This window comes from Dromiciops gliroides, chromosome 4 (assembly GCF_019393635.1).
Source record: "Dromiciops gliroides isolate mDroGli1 chromosome 4, mDroGli1.pri, whole genome shotgun sequence".
Taxonomy (NCBI): Eukaryota; Metazoa; Chordata; class Mammalia; order Microbiotheria; family Microbiotheriidae; genus Dromiciops; species Dromiciops gliroides.
The window spans coordinates 459670170-459697173 of record NC_057864.1 but is presented as its reverse complement, the minus strand read 5'-3'; the positions used below and the strand labels follow the sequence as shown (position 1 = coordinate 459697173).

At 38.2% G+C, this 27004-nt stretch overlaps 1 protein-coding gene across 1 annotated transcript in view; it reads right to left on the bottom strand.

Moving 5' to 3' along the window:
* Positions 1–2088: 2088 nt before the first annotated feature.
* The window catches only part of CRLF3 (cytokine receptor like factor 3), a 38410-nt gene continuing 13494 nt past the window's right edge, over positions 2089–27004 (bottom strand). Inside the window, exons 3-8 of the mRNA XM_043964299.1 lie at positions 20690–20777; positions 19550–19727; positions 18090–18312; positions 17089–17221; positions 4828–4940; positions 2089–3677 (exon numbers count right to left, since the gene is read on the bottom strand). Coding sequence (XP_043820234.1) covers positions 3418–3677; positions 4828–4940; positions 17089–17221; positions 18090–18312; positions 19550–19727; positions 20690–20777 — 995 coding nt within the window. The 3' untranslated portion in view covers positions 2089–3417. The remainder of the gene's footprint in view (positions 3678–4827; positions 4941–17088; positions 17222–18089; positions 18313–19549; positions 19728–20689; positions 20778–27004) is intronic.

Below are 27004 nucleotides of genomic sequence, written 5' to 3'. Positions count from 1 at the left end.
AACATTTACATTAAGTACAAGATGTTTAATGGAGGAAAGAGTTCAAAAACCTGGGGACAGCAGGAAGTGGTTCCTATAGGCAACACCTGAGTTGAACCTTTAAAATAAACTTGTTATAAGAAACAGAGGTAGGTGGGTGTTAGAAACATCCAATTCAGGGCCCAGCAAGGCCGTCGTGGCTGGAATGTAAGCTTGCGGGAAGGGCAGTAACGTGGAGTAAGCCTGGGAAAGGTATGTGGCTGTGAAACTGAAGACCTTGCAATGCCAACTTCTGGAGTTTGGGGTCTGGTGGTAACAAAGAATGAAGAACCGAGGCAGCTAGGTGCCGCAGTGGATAGAGCACCGGCCCTGGATTCAGGAGGACCTGAGTTCAAATATGACCTCAGACACTTAACACTAGCTGTGTGACCCTGGGCAAGTCACTTAACCCCAATTGCCTCACCAAAAAAACCCCACCAAAAACCCCCAAGAATGAAGAACCAAATAAAATATAAAGGGATGGTGGGATTCTGGGCATGTTTATAAAGCAATGGAAGAGCTCTAAGATATGGGGCAGGGGGTAGATTACAGATGAGGTAAGCTGCCAAATGAGAGGAAGGGATGGGATAAAGCGGGTGGGGCAGGGCAAGAAGAAACCTTTAGCATTGACATGAGATAAGAAAATGGAAACAGGGATAGCGTTAGGAAGAACTAGCTTTTTTTTGGGGGGGGGCAATGGGGGTTAAGTGACTTGCCCAGGGTCACACAGCTAGTGTCAAGTATCTGAGGCTGGATTTGAATTCAGGTCCTCCTGAATCCAGGGCCGGTACTGTATCCACTGCACCACCTAGCTGCCCCTGGAAGAAATAGCTTTTGAAGAAATCCAATATATAGGGAAAGAAATAACAATTTCTACTTTATTTTACTTCGTCTCTTGCTTTTTTTTTTTTAAACACTGGCAGTTTTTGCTCACTATCTTTCATTGTATGCATTTGGGGACATCTATCAGGATTCTGCCTGCATGCTGTATTGCTTCTAATATTTTATTTGATTCAATTGTTCTACAATATTTTTATTTGTATTGACACTTTCCTTTGCTCATTTGATTAAAGCACCAGCTCTAGATTCAGGAGGACCTGAGTTCAAATCCGGCCTCAGGCACTTGACATTTAGTAGCTGTGTGACCCTGGGCAAGTCACTTAACCCTCACTGCCCCACACAAAAAAACCAAGACAAAACAAAACCCAAAACCAAATCCCAAACAAATTTGAAGCAGAGATACACACAGAGTAAAGGTAAAAGGTTGAAGCAAAAATATTAGTTTGTCTTGGTTTAACCTGGGTATTTTTTCCCCTTTTCTTGTTGGTCAGGCATGCAAAAAACTCAACAACTGTGGATTCATCTCTGAATTTTACCTTAATAGAACTTAAAGCTCAGGACTGAACTATGTTGCCAGAGTCACAATTAGTTTATTAATAAGGCCTTGTAGAACATGCAAACCACACAGTTTTCTTTGGCAGATCTGTCTGTACTAGACTTCTTAAACAAGTTCAGTTTGGGGGGGGGGTTTGAGAGACAATTGGGGTTAAGTGACTTGCCCAGGGTCACACAGCTAGTAAGTGTTAAGTGTCTGAGGCCACATTTGAACTCAGGTACTCCTGACTCCAGGGCCGGTGCTCTATCCACTGCGCCACCTAGCTGCCCCTGTACTAGACTTCTTAAAGAAGTTCAGTTACCATTTCAAACTGATTCATTTGTTTTAAATAACGTTGGTTCATAATTTGAGTAAAAATTAGTAATTGGATTACTTTTTAGAATTCAAGCCAGTTTGAGTTAAGGCTCTTCTGTAGAAGCGCAATTTACTTAAATATAAGAGTAAGTCTACATTTGTTAAATGACTGAAATAAGACAAATGAATCTTGCTGAAAATGAGCTTTTGCATATTCTAAGTTTAGAAAAAATTAAGAACATCTCACCCACCTCCTCCCGCCCCCATGAAAAAAAGCACAAATTTAATTGAAAGAATAGGTGTTGTCTTTTGGTTTTGCTTAAATGGGTACAAGAAATAGGTTTACTAAGTGTCCTGCAAGAAAAAAAGATAGGTACACATATTTATACTTTATTTTATTCAAGTTTGGCACTAATAGATAAGGCATTTACATCTGCCACATCCTTTTAACTGTACCACAAACCAAAATGAAAGACTGCTAATATATAAAAAAATCAAAGGGACAATGTCATGATTGTCAAACAGGGAACTAAATCCCAAAATAAATTATACAAAAATATCAAACTTGTTTTTTCAAACATGTTCCTACTGATAAAAAATTCACATTAAATTTTTTTTGTAAGTTGGTATAGCTAGTTAAGACCATTATTTTAACATAGTAGGGCCTTAAAATAAATATTTTACACAAATGTAAAGTTATCCCCCAAAATCAAGTATTATCTTCTGTTTGGTTGGTCCTTAAAGGACAAACAAGCTGATGAACTGTACTAGAGATCATATGCCATATATACACATGCACACATGAACACCAATATATATAATATGGCTAACACTGTCTGTACTACTTCTGTAAGTAGTTTTACCCTGTGAACAACCTCTAGAATATATCAAACTTCACTACAAAGTTTGAGCAAAAGAAAATACTTTGGTTAGATTATTATAGGCTTTTTTTGCTTCAGGCACACACAAAAAATACAGAAAGTCAAATGCTTTAAAGACTTAAGTATTATTGCTGAATGACAAAATTCAATACTGTTCTTAAAGTCCCTGAACATACAAGGCACACTGGTGAAGAATGGCGAGTTTAATGAAAGCTAAGAAACAGGACCTTGATTTCTAGTTGGCATTTTGTTATAAATTAAAATCTATATAAGAAGAGAAAGCAGACTGTTAAAAAAAAAGAAAAAGAAAAAAAGAAAATTGGAATGTTCCACATTTGCAATTCATAAGAACCATAATAGACAATGTAGAACCTATATTCCATCTACTGCTGCTACAATCGCATCATGCCTGAAAGCTTTTATAAAACTTTGGTATTCAAATATGCAGATTTAATTGTAAGGGCATATAAATGTAGTTCTTTCATTATAATAACCAGACAAAGTTAATAAACAGTAAAAGGTTTCAGGACAGGCTATATAGAAATTCCCTTTTTTTACCCACCCCCAACCCTCCACATTTTATTCTTAGAAATCCATTTAAATTTTATCATAATGTGGTATTTTCTTACCATATACTTGGAAAATTAACTTGATTTGCATTATGCTTTTGTCCAAAAAATACATATATTTTAAATTGAATCCAGTTAGAAACACATTCAATTTCTAAACTGCTTATTTGAGAGATGAGTCTGGCTTTGTCGCTTGGTTAAACCTGGCCGAGGATATTTCCGTTAAAAACCTTCAACCTGATACTAATCCATCAAAAGACTAAAACACTAATACTTTCCAACCAGGGTAAAAAAATGAGCATCCAAAGTAAAGAGAAACATATGATTGATCAAGTAACCAGTCAAAAACCACTTCCCTATTATTAGAGCTAATGGTTACTCTCAGTTTAAAGTTCCCAGCATCATCATTATTATTAGTGGTGACCAGGGTCACTGCTTCCATGTCAAATGTGACAGTGGACCCAGAGGTAACTGCTGGCAACTGATTGGTCATCTCCTTCCCATTCACAAAAACAGCACCTGAAACAGTAAGAGAAAATGTCACTCACATGTGTACAATGAAGCCAAATCAAGAGGAACAGCCTGGATGTCCCCTAGAAACACGCAAACCATGACTCTAATGACTGACCAAATTTTTATTCTGGATAAATGAAGAATATAAGTTATTTTAACAAGTTCTGTTGCTTAAACAGTTCAGAATGCCAGTCTTCCATAGATCATAACTAAATGCTCACTGCCAGTACAATGAAACACACAGCTGTGTCTGACCACACAAAAACTAACCAGTCTAAAACTGATTTGTCCACTGTGATCACTGTGTTGTAGTTGAACAATGGACTGGAAATCAGGAAGGGTCCTTTGAGAGACTGTCTAGGTCAGGAATTCTCAACCTTTTTTGGTGTCATGGATCTCACTAGCATTTTGGTGAGGTATATATGGACCCCATGGGGCAGCTGGGTGGCGCAGTGGATAGAGCACTGGCCCTGGATTCAGGAGGACCTGAGTTCAAATCCGGGCCTCAGACACTTAACACTTACAAGCTGTGTGACCCTGGGCAGGTCACTTAACCCCAATTGCCTCACCAAAAAAAAAAAAAAAGGAAAAAAAGGTATATGGACCCCAGGTCCCCTTCTCAGAATGTTATTAAATGCATAAAATACAGAGGATTACTAAAGAAAGAAATACTAAAACAAACAAAAAAAGCAACACATTCAGAGACTCTGGTTAAGAACCCTTCATCTAGGTGCAATTCCCTTATTTGACAAATTGAAAAAAAAAGGAGGCCCCAACATCACAGATCTAGTTAAGATCTGCACCCAGATATTCAGCCTCAAATTTCCATTTAATTACATTGATTCCCTGACCTGGCTTAGTCTTGGATCAGCCATGAACTAAAAGTGTGATATTAGTCAAGCTGTCCCATTCCCCTCCTCTGTAAAATTAAGATGATAATGATAAGATCACATATGTAAAGCTGAAGATAAGCTGCAATGCCTCTTTTCACACTAATATACACACCTACATGCATGTATATAGAGAGATTGAAGACCTTAATTATCTCTTACTAGACATTCCTTGCATAATGTAACTAGCTAGAATTTTAGCCTTAACAATAAGAATATCTTCTTAAAGTGTTTTATGCAGACACTTACAAACAGTTTTTTCTTACCATTTGTACCAATACACACTGCTTGATCTCGCTGCAGAGAGTCATAGCCATTCTGTTTTTCTACACAGACTCCTATACTGTCTCGCCGGTCCGGCTGGCCCACAGTTTCAACTCTGTATGAGAAGGGTAAAAGTTAAAGAAAAACTACATTCTAGTCACCCAGTGGCCTTGTTCTCAAATCTACAGAGCAATCCCGTTGGCACTTTTCCTTTCCAAATGTTGTAAACTTCTATTTCACACCCAAACTTTTCCTATCAGGTGATGTGAAGTGCCTGGACTAGACAGTGAGCGCCAGATGGGCTCCTACATTGTCTATCACTCAGCCTCAGAACTGGTGGCCTAAATGTGAAGCAGCATTGGAGCCCCCAGGACCATTTTCTCACATTCCAAGAAAGTAAGCTGCACGATTAACTGAAGCTGTAGCTTATCCTGAGGAGGGCTTTGTTCACAGGATGGCACTTGACTATCCAAAATTCTTCCAAGAGTAACAGATACCGTGGGGATAGGGGGTGGGGGTGTAATCAAAGAATGAAATCAAGTTTCGGGGATGGTTTTCTTCACCCAAGTCAACAGTTTAATTAAGATATTTGGGGAGGTAGTGTTTCTATTGTAAATGTTGGAGGATATTAGGAGGAATCTAATACATTCAAGCAGAATCATAAAACTCAAAATTAACACCAAAGTACAACAAAACATTTTTTAAAATCCTCAAGGGGCAGCTAGGTGGTGCAGTGGATAGAGCACCAGCCCTGGATTCAGTAGGACCTGAGTTCAAATCTGGCCTCAGACATTTGACACTTACTAGGTGTGTGACTGGGCAAGTCACTTAACCCCAGTTGACTCACCAAAAAAAAAAAAAAAATCTCAAAATGGTGATTAAATCCTTAGGGAAGAAAGTTCTTTAGCCACAAGAAGGTACAAAATATCAACACTTAGTATGTTTATTTGAGAATTGTCTCCATTTGAACAGAAACACATGTCTACAGAACAACCTGGAAGCAAAGTATCCTAGTTTCCTTTAAATGTTTTAGTATGAAGACAGCAGCATTTTACTCACTCTATCTTGCTTGATTTGAATTTACATTTGTATGAATTTCTAAAAAACAATGTAATTTTTGAAAGTGAAAAGCTAATGTTTTTAAAATACTTCTGAAAATCAATCAATAGTATATCGTTTTGTAAATTCCAAAAAACACTTTTCAAAGACCACACGGCATAACAAATAAAGAACTTCACAAACTATGCTCTAGATAAATGACGGCTCTGGTTATTTTTATTATGACATTCCCTAAGAAAGTGTCTGGCAACATGGTACTAACACTGGCCATTATATGTGACCAAGTCTTGTGTCTCCATTTGACCTTCAATACTGTAATGATTGGAATCACGCCACCTGCTGGAGACTTACTGTAGAAAAGCTCCGAAGTGAAGGTCTTTGAGGGCAAGACCAGGAGTCTTTTCTTTGGCATCAGAAGTGACGTCTGCTTGTGGGAGAAAGAAGGGAGGAACATGGCACTCTGACTGGGGCTTTTTCCTGAGGACGCTGGTGGAGAAGGGAGCAAGAAATGTGCTCTACCTTTAATAGATAGGAATCTAGGCCTTTCTCTCTCTCTTTACCAAATTCTTATTCTCCTTAATAAATGCTTAAAAGTCTAACTCTTGCTAAAGCTTATAATTTATTGGTGACCACCTATTAGATATTTTCGACAGACTAGCTACAATTTTAGCCCTTAACAATACATTGTCGAGACCCTTCGGAGTTTCTTGATTTACCCGTATCACTCTATGCAACTTTTCCTGTTATTTCTCTAAGTAATTCTTCATGTTTGTCATTTTGATACCACAATATTCTATGACAGGTAAATCTTCTCAGTATCCAACAAAATAACATATGTTACGTATTTTGCAAACCCTGAAACCCTTCATAAAAGTCATTCCCCCAGCTCTAGGAAACAGAACTTTGTTTCCAGCTTTTTGTTAGAAATAAGGCTGTTTAAAAAAAGAAGAAGAAAAAGAAAAAGCAATAAGGCTACTATACAGATTTTTATTCTCAGGGGTCTTTTCTTACTATCAACAACCTCCTTTGGATAGAATTGTAGAAATGAGATCTCTGAGTCAAAAGATGTTAAAGATTAAGTGATTTTGCCTACATAAATCCAAGCTGTTTGCCTGAAAATTTGAACCAATTCAGTTTTACTAATGTGAATTAAAATACTTGTCTTCCCACTGCTCCTCCAATAATGAAGTTGCCCATCTTTCCTAACTTGATGCGACATAATACATCAGTTATTTTAATTTGTATTTTCTCTGATTAACAATTTTGGTTTTTTGGCAAGGGACAATGAGGGTTAAGTGACTTGCCCAGGGCCACACAGCTAGTAAGTGTCAAGTGTCTGAGGCTGGATTTGAAGTCAGGTCCTCCTGAATCCAGGGCTGGTGCTTTATCCACTGTACCACCTAGCTGCCCCCAATTTCAATTTTGATATCTATTTTTTTTTCTGTTTAGAATTTTATTTTCCAAATTACATGTAAAAACAAATTTTGACATCAATTTTTAAAAACTGTGTTCCAACTTCTCTTCCTCCCTCCTTTTCCCACCCCCCCACCCCCAGGAACTCAAGCAATTCAATATAAGTTATACATGAGTAGATATGGAAAACATCTCCATATTAGTCAGGTTGTGAGAGAAAACAGACAAAAACAAAATTTCAGATTAAGGAACTATCAAAAAAAATATGCTTTGGGCAGCTAGATGGCGCAGTGGATAGAGCACCGGCCCTGGAGTCAGGAGTACCTGAGTTCAAATCCGACCTCAGACACTTAACACTTACTAGCTGTGTGACCCTGGGCAAGTCACTTAACCCCAATTGCCTCACTAAAAAAAAAATATGCTTCAATGTTTTTTCAGATATCATCAGTTCTTTCTCTGTAGATGGACTGCAATTTTCATAAGTCCTTCAGAGTTATAATGGATCACTGCATTGCTGAAAATAACCACGTCCCTCCCAGCAGATCATCTTACACTATTGCTGTTATTTTGTATATAGTACATTTCACTCTGCTTCAGTTCATGTAGGTCTTTCCAGGTTTTTCTGATAGCATCCTGTTCATCATAACTTTTGTATAGTGCCTTAAACCTGACAAAAAATTTTCTTCACAATAGCCCAGCAAAGTAGGTACCATATGTTTTGCTATTATAATCAATCATCATAACTATTTCCCTCCATCCTATTACCTTCCCATGACATTTACTCTATTTTCTATCTTCTTTTACCCTATTCCTCCTCAAAGGAATATCTATTTTGAAAACTATTCATGTCCTTTGGCCATGTGTCTAATGCTCCTAATTGTGTATACATTTGTGTCAATTCCTTGTGATTATATATATGTATATATGTGTATGTATATTTTTTTTGCTAGAGACAGTAACTAGGGGAAAAAATTTTTTGATTGTCAATTAATTTATTAATTATTTTAACATTTAATTATTATGAAAAAACAAATTTAAATTTAATAATGAAAATAATTTTTAAAATGTGTTAACCCAGACATATAAAATATGATCAAGGAAAATTATGTGTGTTTATGTATACATATCTACATATATATCTCTAAATGTATATATGTACGTATCATGAGAATACGAAATGGATTTTTAACAAGCATATCAGAATTGCTATATATTCTTGAGTGTTATTGACTTAATATCAGCCTCCTCAAAACTGTACATTTATTCCAAAGATATTACAACTGTTCAATACATCTTTTATTCATTTTCAAACTAATTCCCTACTTTTAGAAATGTCCAGCACTGAAAAGTTTTCATTCTTTTTTTTTCTGATAAAAGTATTTTATTTTGGAAAAAAATTTTTAATAGTGCTTTCAATCCTAGCTGATATGATCCTATTTATACAAAAGCTTTCAAATTTTACATGTTTGAGGTTGATTATTTTCTCTTCAATGATCTCATCTATTTCTTGTCTGGTCATACATTCTGTGATATTCATAACATTGAAAACTATAACCATCACCTCCTATTCTCCTAATTTTTATGCAGTATATGCCCTTCCACGGGCAGCTAGGTGGCACCATAGTGCACAGAACACAAGGCCTGGAGTCAGCAAGATTTATTTATGTTCCTGAGTTCAAATCTGGCTTCAGACACTTAGAAGCTTTGTGACCCTGGGAAAGTCACTTAACCCAGTTTGCCTCAGTTCCTCTTCTGTCAAACGAGCTGGAGAAGGAAACGGGAAACCACTCCAGTGTCTTTGCCAAGAAAACTCAAGAGGGGTCACAAAGAGTCAGACATGACCAAAAAACTACTGAAAATGACCCTCACATCTAGACCCTTCTTCATCTGGACCCCATGGTGGTACAGGCAGATGCTAATCTCATATAGCTACTTTGAAATGTTTATGTAAAAAATTAATCAATAACAAAAAATTAAGTCTGACACAGGCAGGAAATCTTTGTTATTATCATGTTAAATTTAATAGGGATATGGGATAATGAAAGATCTCCTAGGAGATTTAACTCCTTCTTATCAATTCACATTGGCCTTTTCTCTGAAACTGGGTTAAGTGACTTGCCTAGAGTTCAAAGTCAGTTTCTGTCAGAGATGGAACTGGAACCTGGGTCTCCCTGGCTTTGAGGTCAGCTCTCTATCCACTATGCCATATTAAAAAAAAATTAACTTATGTAATAGAAGTTCAGTTTCACATGCAATATTTTATTATTTACATATTTAAATGCTGGTGTTTATTAAGTTCATAATAAAAAATATTTTTAAAAGTCCTAGACATTAATAGAATGATTTAGTTTTAAAAAGAATTATATTTTTAAAACCCTAAATTGACCAACCAAATAATCTAATTGTGATTATGCACATAACAAACTAGTTCACCAAGATTCCTTTTTTTCATTTTTTTGTGGGGCAGTGAGGGTTAAGTGACTTGCCCAGGGTCACACAGCTAGTGTCAAGTGTCGGAGGCCGGATTTGAACTCAGGTCCTCCTGAATCCAGGGCCAGTGCTTTATCCACTGTGCCACCTAGCTACCCCCTTTTTATTTATTTTTCTTTTGGGTGTGGCAACTGGGGTTAAGTGACTTGCCCAGGGTCACACAGCTAAGACGTTTCAAGTGTCTGAGGCCGGATTTGAACTCAGGTCCTCCTGAATCCAGGGCCAGTGCTTTATCTACTGCACCACCTAGCTGCCCCCTGTCCTTCATTCTCAAAGAGGACCATGACATCGGGGAGGTGATGTCATGATTTGTATTGAACTAGATTTAAGTGAGGGAGGGCTGCTCAAGGTCATCAACTTCACTTTCTCCTCCAGAGCCATCTGGGTCCAGTGGCAAGATATACATAAGGACAACTGGAGATGCCCTCAGATGTTTAAGGCAGTTGGGGTTACTTGCCCAGAGTCACACAGTTAGTAGGTCTCTAAGGTACTTAGGTACTCTTGACTCCAGGGGCAGTGCTCCAAGTTGCACTGCGCTACCAGCTACCTGGAATCACAAGAATGTATTGTAGTAGCCAGGGCCGCTTTTACTTCTTTTTTCTCAGGAAAAGAAAAATGAATGAACTTTGGACTGCAAAAGACAGTGGGATGATGGCTTACTAGTAGCTGAAACCCAAGATAACTAATGAGCTAGCTAGTAAGAGAGCACTTGACTGCCTTTGAGTTCAAGTTTCTTGGTCTGGCCAAACTACATTCCACAGTACTCAAAGGAGTAGCAGATGTCATTGCTGAGCTAGTCAATGAACTTTCAAAGTTTGTGGAGAACTGAAGAGGTGTTACTAGACTGGAAAAGGGTGAATGTTGTCCCAATTTTCAAAAAAGGGAAGAATGGGATTAGCTAACTTTAGACTGGTAAACTTTCCTTTGTTTCTTGGCAGAATTCTAAAATTATTAAAGCAATAGTTAGTGAACATCTAGACCAAAAGCTAGCACGGCTTCCTTGAGTACAGATAAAACCACCCTAACTTTACTTCCTTTTTTGACAGGCTTACAAAACTGATAAATTAGGAGAATGCTAAACAATTTACCTAAGTTTTAGCAAAGCATTCTATTCTTGCAGAATAAATGGACAGAGATAGGCTGGAGGATAATGCCTGTTAAATGGGTAAGAACCAAAGGAGTCATTGATTTTTTGATGCCAACTTGGAAGGACATCTCCAGAGAACCATCCCCTGGTGCTTCATTTGAAATGTTTAGCAATGACTTGGATAACAGCATAGAGAACAAATTTGCGGATGACACAAAGCCAAGAGGAATGGATAGCATTCTGGGTAACAGAAGCAGGAAACAAAGCAATCCTGACAGGCAAGAATACCGGCCTAAAGCTAAAATTGTGAAATTTAAGAAAGATAAATGTCTTTGCAACAGGTTCAAGAAGAAGACCAATGTCACACAATGGGACAATGTAAATAGTTCCTGCAGAAATGACCTATAGGTTTTAATGGGCTCAACATGAATCAACAGTGTGATTGATGTGGCAGCCAAAAACATTAATGTAAGGTAAGGACTTTGAAGGCAATACTCCCCTGGGCTCTACCCCGGTCAGGCCACAACTGGAGTATTGTTGTGGGGGCCACATTTTAGGAAGTGTATTGAAAACATTAAAAAAGGGTAACGGGCATCTGGGTGGCACAGTAGATAGAGCACTGGCCCTGGATTCAGGAGGACCTGAGTTCAAATCCGGCCTCAGACACTTAACACTTACTAGCTGTGTGACCCTGGGCAAGTCACTTAACCCCAATTGCCTCACCAAAAAAAAAAAAAAAAAAAGACAAAAAAAAAAACAAAAAAAAAGGGGGGGTAACAAAGATGCTGACAAGATCACATCATATGAGGATCATCTGAGGGAACTAAAAGAGAAGATGGAGGGAGCAATATGATAACAACTGCATTCAAGTATGAGGTACTAGAGTATTAAAGATGAATTCATTTGTTCTGACTGGCCCAAGAAGGCAGAAGTAGGAACAATGAGTAGAAGTAGCAGGAGAAAATTTAGGTTGATGTAAGAAAAACCTCTGTACTACTTAATATTAAAGTGAAATGAACTCCTTTGAGAGGAATGGATCATGTTTCCCTTCCTATAAAGTCTTCAAGCAACACTTGGGTGCCCAGCCATGGTGCAGACATCAGGTGCGGTGTAAAAAGGATGCTCAAGTGTTTCATTCGACTATTCTGCCTCTAGAATTCTCCCAATACAGTGTGAGTCTGTGAAGTTACTACTGTCTTTATCCCGGTTCAACGTCTGCCTCCACAAACTCTCAATGAATACCTTTCTAAATAAAACCAGTAATGTTTAAACTATTTGGCCATGCTTTAGGGAAAACATTTTCAGTTTCAATTGGTCCCATCTAGACACACCACAAGACTCAAGACTAGAATCACATTGTATTTAATATGTTGTTAGGCTTTCTCATCCTTTGAGGAACCCCACTGATAACAAAGGCAGGAGTTTAAGATATGTTGTAAAGAAAAAAATCCCCTGTGGACTTCAAGCTCTGAATTTATAATCTTTTCACCATGAAAATTATGAGACAAGTAAACCTCTATGAGCTTTAACCACACCATCTGCCATATATTCAATTCTGACTGAATTTACTTACTGCTTCAAGTTTTATGAATCTATTTACAAGTAAACAGTTACAGAGAATAAACACCCAGATGCATCAACGGGCTTAATTAAAAATGTCATAAGACTTCTTTGGAACAATCAAGTCACTAAATGACTAGTTAAAATTAATTCTTATCTGTAAAATTTAGGATTGTGTGATAAAATAATGGGATTTAGCAGATACTCAAAGGCCCACCTGGAGATTAATCTAAACTTATTGAATTAAGTAAGAGTGATTGACTGCTGATTAGCCTACTTCAAGTTAACTAGATTGTAAGCACACCTGGCTAGCCCTTAAGAAGGTATTGTATGGGTTAGCTCATCCATTAACATTTATAGTTAATCATAACCATAAATATTAATGGATGAGCTAATCCATAGAATGAAAGTGGAAAACAGAATGGACTGGAAACCAGAATCCAACAATATGTTTTATTCAAGAGACACACCTGGGACCAAAAGACATACACAGCTGAAATGTAGGGCTGAAGCATTAAGCTTCAGCTAAAGTAAAGAGCTCAGGGTAGCAATAACGATCTCAGACAAAGAAAAAGCAAAATGAGACCTAGTTGAAAGAGATAATCAGGGAAGCTGCGTTTTGCTAAAAGGTAATATTTTTTTTGGTAGGGCAACGAGGGTTAAGTGACTTGCCCAGGGTCACACAGCTAGTACGTGTTAAGCGTCTGAGGTCATATTTGAACTCAGGTCCTCCTGAATCCAGGGCCAGTGCTTTATCCACTGCTCCACCTAGCTGCCCCCCAATGAAGTAATATTTTAAAATTTTACAGCAAGTTTCTCTGATAAAGGCCTCCTTAAATATATAGGGAACTGAGCCAAATTTATAAAAATAAGAGCCATTCCCCAACTGATAAATGGTCAAAGGATAAGAACATGCAGTTTCAAAGCTATCTACAGTCATAATAAAAAATGCCCTAAATCACTACTGATTAGAGAAATGAAAATTAAAACAATTCTGAAGTACCACTTCACACGTATGAGATACAACAAAGGGGATGAGGGAAAATAGAGGCATTAATGAATTGCTGATAAGAGTAGCGAACTGGTCTAACCATTCTGAACAACAATGTGGACCCATGCATACCCTTTGATTCATCAATACCACTGCTGGGTCTATACCCCGAAGAGATCAAAGAAATAGGAAAGGGACCTATATGTACAAGGATATTTATAGCAGCTCTTTTTGTGGTGGCAAAGAATTGGAAATTGAGGGTCTGCTCATCAACTGTAGAATGGCTGAAGAAGTTGTGGTGCATGATTGTGATGGAGTACTATTATGCTATAAAAAATAACGAGAGGGGTAGTTTCAGGGGAAAAAAACCAAGGCAAGACTTGTTTGAAATGCTACAAAGTGAGAAGAACTGGGAGATCACTGTTCACAGTGACAGCAATGTCATAATGATGATTAACAGTGAAAAACTTGGCTACTCTGATCAATACAGTGATCCAGGACAATTCCAAAGTACCCATGATGAAAGAATGCTATGTACTTCCAGAGACACAACTGATGAACTCTGACTGCAGATTGAAGTATAATTTTCTCTCCCTCTCTTTTTTTCTTTCTTCCTGTCTTTCTTTTCTCCCTCCTTCCTTCTTTTCTTCTGTGATATGGCTAATATGGAGGTATGTTTTTACAGGATTTCACATGTATAGTTGTATAGTTGATACACATTGTCTTCTCAGTGGGTGGGAAGGAGGAAGAAAATCTGGAACTCAAAATTGAAAAAGAATGTTGAAAAATAAATAAATAATGGATTTTTTAAAAAGATAAAACTCTTTGTCTTATCCTTTCCTTACTTGTCATTGGTGGCTTATAGCTCAGCAATATTGGTTTGGTTTTTTTTTTTTTTTTGGTAAGGCAATGACAGTTAAGTGACTTGCTCAGGGTCACACAGCTAGTAGGTGTCAAGTGTCTGAGGCCAGATTTGAACTCAGGTCCTCCTGAATCCAGGGCCAGTGCTTTATCCATTGCACCACCTAGCTGCCTCTAGATATCCCTTTTTTTTTTCTTTTGGTGAGGCAATTGGGGTTTAAGTGACTTGCCCAGGGTCACACAGCTAGTGTCAAATGTCTGAGGCTGGATTTGAACTAGGTACTGACTCCAGGGCCAGTGTTCTATCCACTGCGCCATCTAGCTGCCCCTAGATATTCCTTTTAATTAAGTTCAGAGATTCAGAAAAATTTTTTTTACCATTTTAACCAGTGAACAATCTTTGCTCATCTTCTGCAGTAGTCAACTTCCCTGTAAGACACAACTGGTTTTTCCAGCTTAGACTGAGCAGACAAAGCAAAGATGAGATCTTTTTATTATCTTTTCTCTGGGTGAGTGACAAAAGAGTTTTCTCCTCCTTAGGATATTGAGTTAGTACAGATTTTCTATTACTCAGACAATTTTCTTAGAGTGTGTTTTCTCCAAACTTGGATTTCTCTCTCAATCAAGTATTGAAAATTGAAGCAAGCATCGCTTCAGAAACACAGCCAGCTGCAGCTCCTGATGACATCCTTGTGAATGGGGATTAACTTTCTTTGACACCAGAGAAGGGATTTATTTTGACATCAGACAGAACTGGCTTTTCTAAGGCTTCCTTCATGGAGTGACACTAGTGTTTTCTTTGCCCTTGTTCGGGACAGAACCGACATGCTTTTGTAATAGGAAGCTGAAAGCCCAATTTGTTCTGGAAAGAAACAGTACTGTCTGAATGGAAACAGTAACATGTCATTCTAACACTCTTCACAGTCTCAAGGAGGCCATATATTGGCTGAGGTCTTATTTTAGGAATAGTGAAGGTTTCTTATTTCTCATAGAACTTTCATTCAGAATTTGTGGTGTCTTTTGAAACAAATAACTTCAGTCTGGACAGCTATTACAATAAGAGCCAAGTCCTAGAATTTGGACTAAATTAGCATCTTGCTTCAACTTCTCTACAACCAGATGTTTCTTCTATTTATCTTAGGGCAAAAGGTCTAGCTAAATGACACAACTGATTTTATACTCATGTTCATTTAGTTTCATCACAGTCCTCACAAAAATATGTATCAATATCTATGGCTGAACTGGTCCAGACACTGGAGGACTGCAAAGGAACACCATCACTTTTTTCCATTGTGGGTGTATTCTTCCTCCACACAGATCATTAGCATTTTCTTTGTCAACCATTTAAAGGTTATTATGTTTCAGGGATACTGTCACTTTTTGGAGTAGGTTTCCATGTACCTCTCCACTTTAAACATGGGCCACCACTGACTTGTGAGCAGCTGCAGAGTCATATGCATCATAATTGGAATCAGGGTGAGGGCAGGAAGAGCAGGCTCCTTCAGCAGCAAGCCTGCACCTTGGACACCACTGACAAAAGCCAAAGCCACAGTTTCTTTAAGTAACCTATATAAGGATGGGCGAGAACACTGACACGTTAAAAAAAAACTCTTGGGGGGCAGCTAGATGGCGCAGTGGTTAAAGCGCTGGCCCTGGATTCAGGAGTACCTGAGTTCAAATCCAGCCTCAGACACTTAACACTTACTAGCTGTGTGACCCTGGGCAAGTCACTTAACCCCCATTGCCCCGCAAAAAAAAACCAAAAAATAAACAACAAACAAAAAAAAAACCTCTTGACTACCCATTGACCAACTGCAGGCTGATCCAAGCTCCATATTTTGCGGGCCTTTTACTGTTAATTATTCCCTTCTTTTTTTGTTGTTGTGAGGCAATAAGGGTTAAGTGACTTCCCTTCTACTGTTAATTATAAAAACCATCACATGATTGGGGGAGGGGCATCCACAAAATAGGACATTTTGATATTTGTTAATAACTCAAAACATTTGGCTAAGGAAGAAGTTGGTGGTTTCAAAAAGATCTTCAAATGCCACCACCATATCTTGTATCACAAGGAGCAGAGAGTTGTATTCTTAGAAGATAGAGGATACATGATATAGCTAATATGGGGCCATATTTACCTTCTTAGGACTTGAAATTTACAGAAGGATTTGCCTTGCTGGACTGAAATAGAAAAAACAAACAACCCCCCAAAAAAATGTAGAAATAAAAGGTAAACCTTTCCTTTGCTAAATAAAGTTCTTATTTTTAAAGAGAATAAATTTGGAAATGTGACCTTGGGATTCACAAATGCAATGCCATGAATATGAACAAACTAAATACATGAAAGCAATAGGGATTTGGGATATAAAATGGAAAGCTGATGGAGAAATCTAATAGATTCTGAAGTAAGAGTACAACTTGAAACTGCAGTTTTACAGTGCTAGTCTTTTACAGACACAGACACAGACACAGACAGACAGACAGACAGACAGACACACACACACACACAGAGATACACAGAACTTGGAACAAACATTCTTTGGCTTCCAAATCTGTAATGCTATTATTGTGTTTATTTTCTTTTTACTTTTTAATACTAAGGAATAACAGTTCGCACTAGTACTGATTTCACTACCAACCTCCTAATTCTCTCCTTAGCATCCTAAATAAAATGACCAAGAAACCCAGAGCCAAAAAACTTTCTCTAAATTTTTAGCGTCCCATTTCAGAAAGAAGGCTATAGATATTCAAAGAAAATATATTTCCAAAGTGCAGTACACATAGATTCTAGCATCTACTTGCCTGAATGTTAACGTCTGCCCACAGTAGTAGGTTGGAGCACTGGAGTAGAGAACACCTGTTGCTTGGGAATCATTCCTGAGTGCAATATTTCTTCGACTGCTCAGGCTGTATCCCTCAAAGCCAGCTGTCCACTCTTTTTGGAAGCAAAAATATGAAAAATTAATAGAATATAGAAAAATTAGCAGAATCACCCTTACTGAATACATCTGAGATAAAATTAAGGATGGACAAGAATCATTACTCTAGAAGACACACATGATCAATATACATGATGTATGGATAGGATATCTGATATAATTTGACAGTTATTCCTACAAGGTCTGTTCCTACCTAGTTGTGAGGTGCCAATGTTTAAAAAAAAAGTCATGACCCTCAAGTTCTATGTCTAGTTAATGTTTTCTTCTATTTTCTCGCCAATACAAACAGGATCAAGTTTATTCTGGCTTATTCTAATATAGTTTATCTGGGTAAATTTTTATTCCGGTTGAATTTAGAACTAATCTAAAATGGAACTGGGTCTAATTTTGGCTATAATAATAGGGTCAATTTCAAACCTTCCAAGGAAAACTCTGTCCACAGACCTGCTGAACTCCTTACTCAAGTCCATCAACAACTCTGAAGTCTTCATATTTAGGTCAACTTCCACAGTCCTGTCTAGTCCTACCTGTCCAGACCAATCTCTGGTCATAAAACCACATGAGATAACATATATGTAGCCCTTTGCAAACTTCAAAGTGCTTAAAGTATAAATGCTAGTTATAATTATTATTGTTGTTATTATGAAACAACTAAACATCTAAGAATCTTGCTCAATGGTCACCAAGTGCTGGGGGCAGAATATGATAAAATTTCTCTCTATATATTCTAAATATAATTTCCTATTCCCATGCTCTAGTCTGTAAGTCAAGATCCATCCCAAGTAATTGTCCCTGAGAAGCTAAAAGCATAAAATATAGACACAAAGACAGTGCTACAGAAAAGTAACAAAAAGAGCAGCATACCATGAGGCACCAATGTAGAATGGCCCATCTGTGGAACACTCCAGGGACTCCACTCCTGCCGACCATCCCCTCTGGCACAGACTCTGAACTGATAGTCAACATTGGGATCTATATGTAATACTATGAACTCAGTTTCAGAACCAACGTACACATCTTCAAAATGATTTGATGTACTCTTACGAAACTGGAGTCTGTAATCTTGTGCTGTAAAGTCATCGTCAACCTGAAGAGAAAGGCTTACCATGAGCCAAATGACTAAAAGATAATCACTTTCAATATTACCACTCAAAAACTCAAGAGAAGCATCAAAGAACCAGTGTTCTCCTTCCTCTCCTCATGCCAACAGTTAGCAAATCCGGATGAAATGTCAGCTATACTCAAGAAGCCGGGATGGAATATACCACAGCGAACAACTCACGCTGTAAACTCCTTGAGGATCAAGGACTACAGTATGACATTTTCCCCATGTGGCACACAATAAGCGACTAATAAATGTCTGTTGAGCTGAGTAATTCATCACTTTTAGGGAATTTGAGCAATTCTGTCTCTGGAAGCCTGGTTTGGAAACACAACTCTGAAAATGGCTCTCCAGGGGATTACTGGGGACAAAAGAGAGTTCTAGAGAGGAGTCCCACATCAATTGTCCCCTCTGTACAGCTGCCCTTGTACCAAAAAATAAGGATTTCGATGAGAAGAGATGACCACTAGCGACTTTCTTTGAACATTACTAATGTTTCTGCTGTCTTCCTACCACAGCATCTTAAAAGAACTGAGATTTATCCCTCAGAAATAACACTTTCACAAAGTGGGCCGTGACCTATCAAGAATATATTTGTCAGGGGCCAGCTAGGTGGCGCAGTAGATAAAACACCAGCCCTGGATTCAGGAGAACCTGAGTTCAAATCCAGCCTCAGACACTTAACGCTTATTACCTGTGTGACCCTGGACAAGTCACTTAACCCTCAATGCCCCACCCAAAAAACAAAAAAAAGAAAGAGAAAAATATATATATTTGTCAACAGTGAAGACATCACGACAAGAGAGTAACCCATATACATAGCGCAAATTTAATGTTAACATTTTCAAAGAATGAAATACTAAACTGGAAAACACTTTACGAATCTCATTTTAGAAGTGTTCTAAAAGAATAATAGTGATCAGTAGTGAACGGAGATGGAGGCAGGCCAGGTAACTTTCAGCAACACCTTCTGGCTTTTCTACTGAACAGGCCCACAAACCACTACAAAGCAGAGCTGAAAAGCTGGGGATGGAAAATGATGTTCAACAAGGGGTGAAGGAAGGAAGCAGGGCACTTTTCTAAACAACTGTCTCCTTTATACTAGAACAGCTGTCTCAGTTCAAGTTCCCTTCTACTCCATTTTGATCATAAAGGGATTTTTATTGAACTAAAAAACAAGATACCAATTCTTCAAGGCACCTTCCCACATTGAATAACTCACCTTACACCATCGTACAATGATACCTCCAGGCTTCTCTATGAGTTCTTCTATCTGCACTGGTGGTCGAGATGCAACTGTGCCATGATTGAAAATCTGATCTTTGACCAGAGTGAGAATTGAGTCATCCAGCTGAGCAGATAAACATGGTACATCAACCAGCAGAGGCACTTCTGGCAAGCTGGAGAAACAACATTCATGCTTAGTGCCATTTAAAAAGACTCAGACTAGAGAAAGAGGAGCAATGGAGGGAATAAGCAAATGCTCCAATTCTAGACGGCTCACATCCTGCTGAAACTCATCCGGGTGCTGAAGCCCAGTAACGTTTCTAGAAGCAGGAGTTATGCAAGATGTGTTACAAAGATTCTCTTCTCATTTTACAACCACAAGGAAATATAACCACAGAGTTTGTAGAAAATTGGTAGGGTCCCAACTGTCAAATTTACAAAGATTAGCCTTTATATCTTGGGAATGTTTCTGTTTCTGCTTAGAAATGAAAACTAAATGATGTTTCCATTTCATATGGACATCTACAAAATTTAAAAAAGATGATAGTCACCATTATTTTAATTTTTAAAAATCTGTATTATCCTTTTTCCATATCACTTTCATTTCTGAATACAGCCCCCTTACATAGTGAGCCATATTCTTGTAACTAAAAATAAAAAAGGAAAAAAAAAGCAGTTCAGCAAAACTAATCAAAACACCAATCAGGTCTAATAGTACATGGAATGTTCCCCACCCATAATCTTTCTCTGTAAAAAACAAAACAAAAGGTTAGGGAGCCACCACTACTTTGTGTAAATTATATTGGTAAGAAGAATCAAAAATAAGGGTAACCCTAGAAATGAATATTCTCGGGGGCAGCTAGGTGGTGCAGTGGATAAAGCACCGGCCCTGGATTCAGGAGGACCTGAGTTCAAATCTGGCTCAGACACTTGACACTTTAGTAGTTGTGTGACCCCAGGCGAGTCACTTAACCCTCACTGCCTCACTAAAATAAAATAAAATTAAATTAAAAAAAGAAATTAATATTCTCCATCTCCCTCAAAATCAACTATCTGTTTAAAAAAAGAGAAAGAAACAGCATATAGTTAATTCAATTCTCAAAAGACAAACTAAAGATAACAACAATTCCTTTACCTGTCCAATTGAATGTGCGAGGCCTTTTTGGTAAAGTTCCATAGTTTTTCATTCTTTTCTCCTACACCACCAAGTATGGCAGTCTCACCTGGGGCAGAGATGAAAAAAACAGTACTATTAAAAATGTGCTTAAGAAAAAATACTTTATTTTGGCTATCAAGTGGTAACTGGTAGAATTCTTATCAGGTTGGTTTAATAGTTAAATGCAAGATTGGGGGGAAAAAAAACAACCTTCCATATTTCCTCAGGAAAAATATAGGCAATTATGAAGAAATACTAGTAAGAGATGGTTGGTTCCCTGGGAGAGTTACTGGAGGGACATAGGAGGAAGTTTAGAATAGTTAAAAACAAAATTGCCAATAAATTGTATTATTATTATTATTATTATTTAAAAAAAAAAACTACTAGTGGGGGGCAACTAGGTGGTGCAGTGGATAAAGCACCGGCCCTGGATTCAAGAGGACCTGAGTTCAAATCTGACCTCAGACAGTTGAGACTTACTAGCTGTGTGACTCTGGGCAAGTCACTTAACCTCCATTGCTCCTCAGAAAAACAAAAAACAAAAAAACTACTAGTAGGAAAAAGCCCCAGTTAAGTACAAGGATTAAAGAAGAAAGGGGATGGTGATAAACGGAATAAGCATTTACATAGCATCTACTATGTGTTATGTTATGCTAAATGCTTTTAGAAATATTATCTCATTTGAGTGTTATAACAACCCTTCAATAAAAGTACTATTATTATCCCCATTTTGCAGTTGAGGAAACTGAGGCAAACAGAGATTAAGTGACTTGTCAAGGTTCACACAGCTAATAAGTGTGTGAGGCCACATATGAACTTGCGTCTTCCTGACTCCAGGCTCGGTGCCCTATACACTGAGCCACCAGCTGATGCCTCTGTGAGAGGCAGGACCCAATGTCAAGCAATCAAAGGAAGGCTCTGTTTTGTGTAAGTAAAATCTGGTTGGACAGCATGGTTTTCACAGAAAGACTTTCAGTGGAACAGAGAGTCCAGTTCTTTTTCTTTTCTTTTTTTTTTTTTGAGTTCAGTTATTTCTAACTTTCCCCACCACAGAATCATTAACAAACATAGGAGATAATGCATATTACTACCTTTGTCAAATGCTAACACACAATATCTTACAAAAAGAAGTGACAGAATCATATTTTCTAAAAGGAATTCCATGTGTTATCAGTTGAGAACTAGATTGGGTAGAGCAATGACAGAAAAACGGGTGGAAGCAAAACAGGACTAACAAGGATGTCTTATATAACAGCTAAATATGTTCATTCGTGGAAAGGAAGAAATCATTGCTGTTGCTACTATTTCTCTATCAGACTTTAACACTGCTGTCATGGTCCTAAAGTTCTTAAGATCACATGATCTTTAACAAAAGGAAAAGAGGCCTAGGTCAGTCCAACATAATCTTTAAAATTCTATAAACAACTTTTTCTTTTGCAAGCTAAAAACAGGATTTGAAGATTAAAATACTTAAGCAGCAAATACTCTAACAAATATTTATGGCATGTTTACCTAGGAACTTGTTTTCTAAATTTAAAAAAATTATCTCCTATTCCTTAGGGAAGTGGGTGCACATTCTTGGCCTGTACTGAGCTGCCTTTTAGTTTTTTAGCTACCTTAAGTTTCTAAACTTAAAGTCTCCAGAGGGATAATTAACGTGCTGTTTATTAAACAAACTTTTAAAAAGGCAATTTGTCTTAATGTCTTGTCAATTCATACTGAATATGACAAAGATGTAGAGTCTTTTGTATGTGAAAATGATAGGAATGATGTAGTAATAACAGTGGGGTGGAGTAAAGTTATTTTCCAATAGTCATGACCCATGACCTACATTCATGCACTTATCTGTCCTAGCACGCCTCTCGTGACTAACAACATACAATCGGAGGAGTCACTTGCAAGGATAAGGAGTATGAGTGAATAAATGAAAAAGTATTCTTTGAATTGTTTTATTTTATTTTAGTTCTGAATTTTCTCTATCTCCCTCTCTTTTCTGCCACCCTGACTTGTTGAGAAAGTAAGAACAGGGTCCACAACCCAACAGACAGAGCAGTGGAAGGTGTTGGAAGCACAATTCTTTTTTTTTTTTCTTTTTCAGGGCAATGAGGGTTAAGTGACTTGCCCAGAGTCACACAGCTAGTGTCAAGTGTCCTGAGGCTGGGTTTGAACTCAGGTCCTCCTGAATCCAGGGTCAGTGCTTTATCCACTGCAATACCTAGCTGCCCCCAGAGGCACAATTCAAAGGCCAAATTTAAGGAATCTGTTTCTTTAAGTTCATCTGAGAGCCCTTCTGACAGCAAAACTGACCAAAAGGCCAAGAGGAAAAAGCAAGCTCTTTCAAGAAAAACCCTTAAAGAATCAAAGGATGGGAGAAAGTTCTAAAGCACCAGCTTCATCCAAAGGAGCAGCAAGCATGATGCTATTCCAGATTGAAAAAATGAGATCTCCCAGTACTTGAGACTCTATAGGAAGAGTCTGAACTGATACTACAGAATGCTGGACAGAGTCAGATGGTGAAAGGAACTTGGAAGAAAAGGCCTTTGTTTCAGGCTAGGCCAAAGGAGCCACTACAAGAACAGGTTCTTGATACTGATGGCGCATGATAACGTTGGTGACACCTGTACTAATGTATTGTCTTAATCTTGCTTATCATCTGTTCTCTTCACAAAATCCAAATATTTAAAACTGATTTGACTTTTTCCACTCTCATAATTTCACTTCTTCCCCCATTTTTAATTTCATTTTTCCTAGAGTGGCTTGTCTTTTTGATGGTAATTTCACATCTTTCCCTAAATGACTTAGTTAATTTTTTTTTTTTTAGTGAGGCAATTGGGGTTAAGTGACTTGCCCAGGGTCACACACCTAGTAAGTGTCAAGTGTCTGAGGCCAGATTTGAACTCAGGTCCTTCTGACTCCAGGGCCGGTGCTCTATCCACCATACCACCTAGCTGCCCTGACTTAGTTAATTTTTGAAAGCTTCAGTGGAACTCCTGATAAACTAAAGTATCTCTCATTAAGGTACCAATTGTCAATTTAAATACTGTATATGGAAGCCTTAGAACTAATTCTACTGTTATAAATGTTGATGCACTCATACAAATGAATATTGTTTATATTTTCCCTAAATGAGTATATGTGATAACCCTAGAGTCCTATGTAGTTACAAAGCCACCTTGTTTATTCTACAGATTTTAGGATGATATCTGTAAAATCAGATACTATTCTTTCTTTGGGGGGGGAAGGGGCTGGGCAATGAGGATTAAGTGACTTGCCCAGGGTCACACAGCTAGTAAGTGTCAAGGGTCTGAGGCTATCTTTGAACTCGGGTCCTCCTGAATCCAGGGTCAGTGCTTTATCCACTGAACCACCTAGCTGCCCCCTAGATACTATTCTTAAATGACCTCACACTAGGATTTACTGCTCCCATCTTTTTGTTTTAGAATTCAGACTAAAACTAGCATATAGACTGTGACATCACAAAGTATGGAACGTATGTAGACTTTGCCATCAGGATAGTATGTAGTTTAGCCATGTTACAATACAATAACCTTTTTTTTTTTTTTTTTGGTGAGGCAATTGGGGTTAAGTGACTTGCCCAGGGTCACACAGCTAGTAAGTGTTAAGTGTCTGAGGCCAGATTTGAACTCAGGTACTCCTGAATCCAGGGCCATTGCTCTATCCACTGAGCCACCTAGCTGCCCCACAATAACTTTTTATAAGAATGAGCTGATATATTTGTTTTCTCTGGCTTCTTCTACAGTAGTCTGTTGGAATTATATTGTTCTGGCCATGCAATTGAGGACTAACATACAACTAAGTCAATTTGACTTAACTCCACTTGGCTTTTAGCTGCTTTTTCCTAGTGTGTCAGAAGATTGAGACAAAGGAATGGTGAAAAAGAGAAAGTACAAACACTATGGACACAATAGCAATGAGATCTGAAAAGTATATTGATAGAGATTTGTCTGAAACCATGCAAAACCTGTGAATATCTTTGTATGTTAAAGGGAAATATAACTGAAAGGTTAGAAAAGATAGAGACACTAATATATATACAGCTTCAGAGTGAAGGCAAGTAGAGATAAAAATACTTACATTTTTAAATGATCCAAATGATCATATTTTTAGAACAGGACATACATTTAGGTAAGACAGTGAAAAATAAGAAAGCAAGAAAAACAAAACCCATTACAAATATGTAGTGCCAAGCAAAACATATTCCTGCATTTGCCATTAAGAAAAAAAAAGCTTCAATCTGTACTCTGGTTCCATGGGCTCTCTGTCTTAGGTGGGCAGCAGCATGTTTCATAATGAACCCGCCAGAACTGTAGCTGATCAGAACTATGAAGACCTTCGTGTCTTTATAATCTTTTTATTATAGTATAAATTGTTCTCCTGGTTCTGCTCCTTTCCCTCTTCATAAGCTCATTTAAATCTTCCCAGGTTTCTGTGGAACCATCCCCTTCATTTCTTACAGCACAATAATATTCCATCACATTCATATACCATAACTTGTTCAGCTATTCCCTCCTTAGTTTCCAGTTCTTACAAAGAGAGCTACAATAAAGATTTGTGTACATGTGGATCCTTGAAAAAGCATTTATTAAGCACTTCCTGTGTGGTAAGTGCTGAGGACCTCACATTCTAACTGAGAGAGACAACAAGTAAAAGCCAAGTTCAATTGCAAGGTAGATGTCAAAGCCCAGAAGTCCTCAGGGTGGTGTGGCAGGGGAGATGGCAAGGTCCAGGGGTCCTCAGGTTATATTAGTAGGTCATAGGGAAGTACCAGGAGGACTGAAGGGCATAGAGGCAGGGGAGATTGTAAGGCAAGCTATTCCTTTATCCCCCTGAAAGACACACAGTTGTTGACTCCAATCTTCTTAAAACCCAGTATGTAATCAGCAGACAAAGGGAAAGGGTAAAGTAAAAGGGGCAAGATTCCTCTAGGTGGTGGCAGGTCTTCCCAGTGCCTGGCCATCCCAGGTGGGTATGCTCTGTGGATATAAAATTCTCAGAAAGGCAACAGGATCAAGCCCAGGTCCTTGGCCTTATAACTAAAGGCAGGCTCTGTCTATCTGGCACTTTACTCAAAGGAATCCAAAGACAAAAAGAATCCACTACTTTTTGAAAAGTGATTACTAAGTCCCAATATACAGGCAATGGTGTAAACATGTTCAGATCTAGGAACCACCCCATCTACATCTGATCTTGAAAATGGTAAAGAAATGTCATCAAAAACTCCATTGAAATATGAATCTCTGAAACTGGCTGGCCCTAAGTTCCAAAGAAATATGTGTTTTTCCAAGGTGCGTAACAAGGAGGGATTGAACCTGACACAGGCCAGCAATGCTACTAAGGCTCCCAGTGCCAAGATCACCAAGCCCACTGGCCCTACCACATACCCTTTTCCCAAGACTACTACCAAAGCCACCGGGCTCAAATTCACCACCAAACTTTCAAGTTCCTTGATATTCAATTCCACCAACTCCAAGCTTAGCAGTAATACTGAGAAAGCCAGAAACTGACCTCAAGTCCATCAGCCCACCAAACCCACTGATTACCAATGCTAAGGCTTCTCAGGTCCAAACTGCCCAGTCCAAAATCTATCAAATAAATGCTTCATGACAGAACTTGTTTGAACCCTAAGTGAAGTTTGACCCCAGCCAAAGCATTGTCATTCACTGTTTTCTACAAGTAAAGGAAATGATAAGTCACAAGAACTATCAAAAAGGAAAAAATATTTTTAAAAAAAGAAAAAGGGAAAAAGGAACTGCCCATCACATCACTCAAAGGCTAGAGGAAAATTCTGAAATTCAACTTTCAGCATGACTGCTTGAAAACACCCTTCTACAAATGCTCTCTAGGTCAAAAGCAGGTACAATAAAAAGACCACCACAATGACAATCATAAGACCTAGACTCAAGTTCTGGCTGTGAAGTCATGGGCAAGTCCCTGGGTTTCACTTCCCTGATATGTGAAACAGGAATCCTACTACTTGCAGTGTAGAAAGACAGTGTGGCTAGACAGTAGGCCTTGGAGGTCCCTCCTAACAAAATGAAAGACCTGAATTTGTAAGCGCTGCCTCTGGCAAATAGTTCTAGGTCACCCCTGGGAAATCTCTTGGCCTTTCCTAGCTGAAGGCAATTTTAGAAGACTCTAAGCTGTAGAAAAAGTGTCAAACTCAATGGATAGAGACATTTCTTCATCTGAAAATTCCCTATACCAATGAAATCACAGCTCCACCCCTTATCCTTACTACTTGTTCCACCTAACTCATAGGTCTTTGATAGAAAA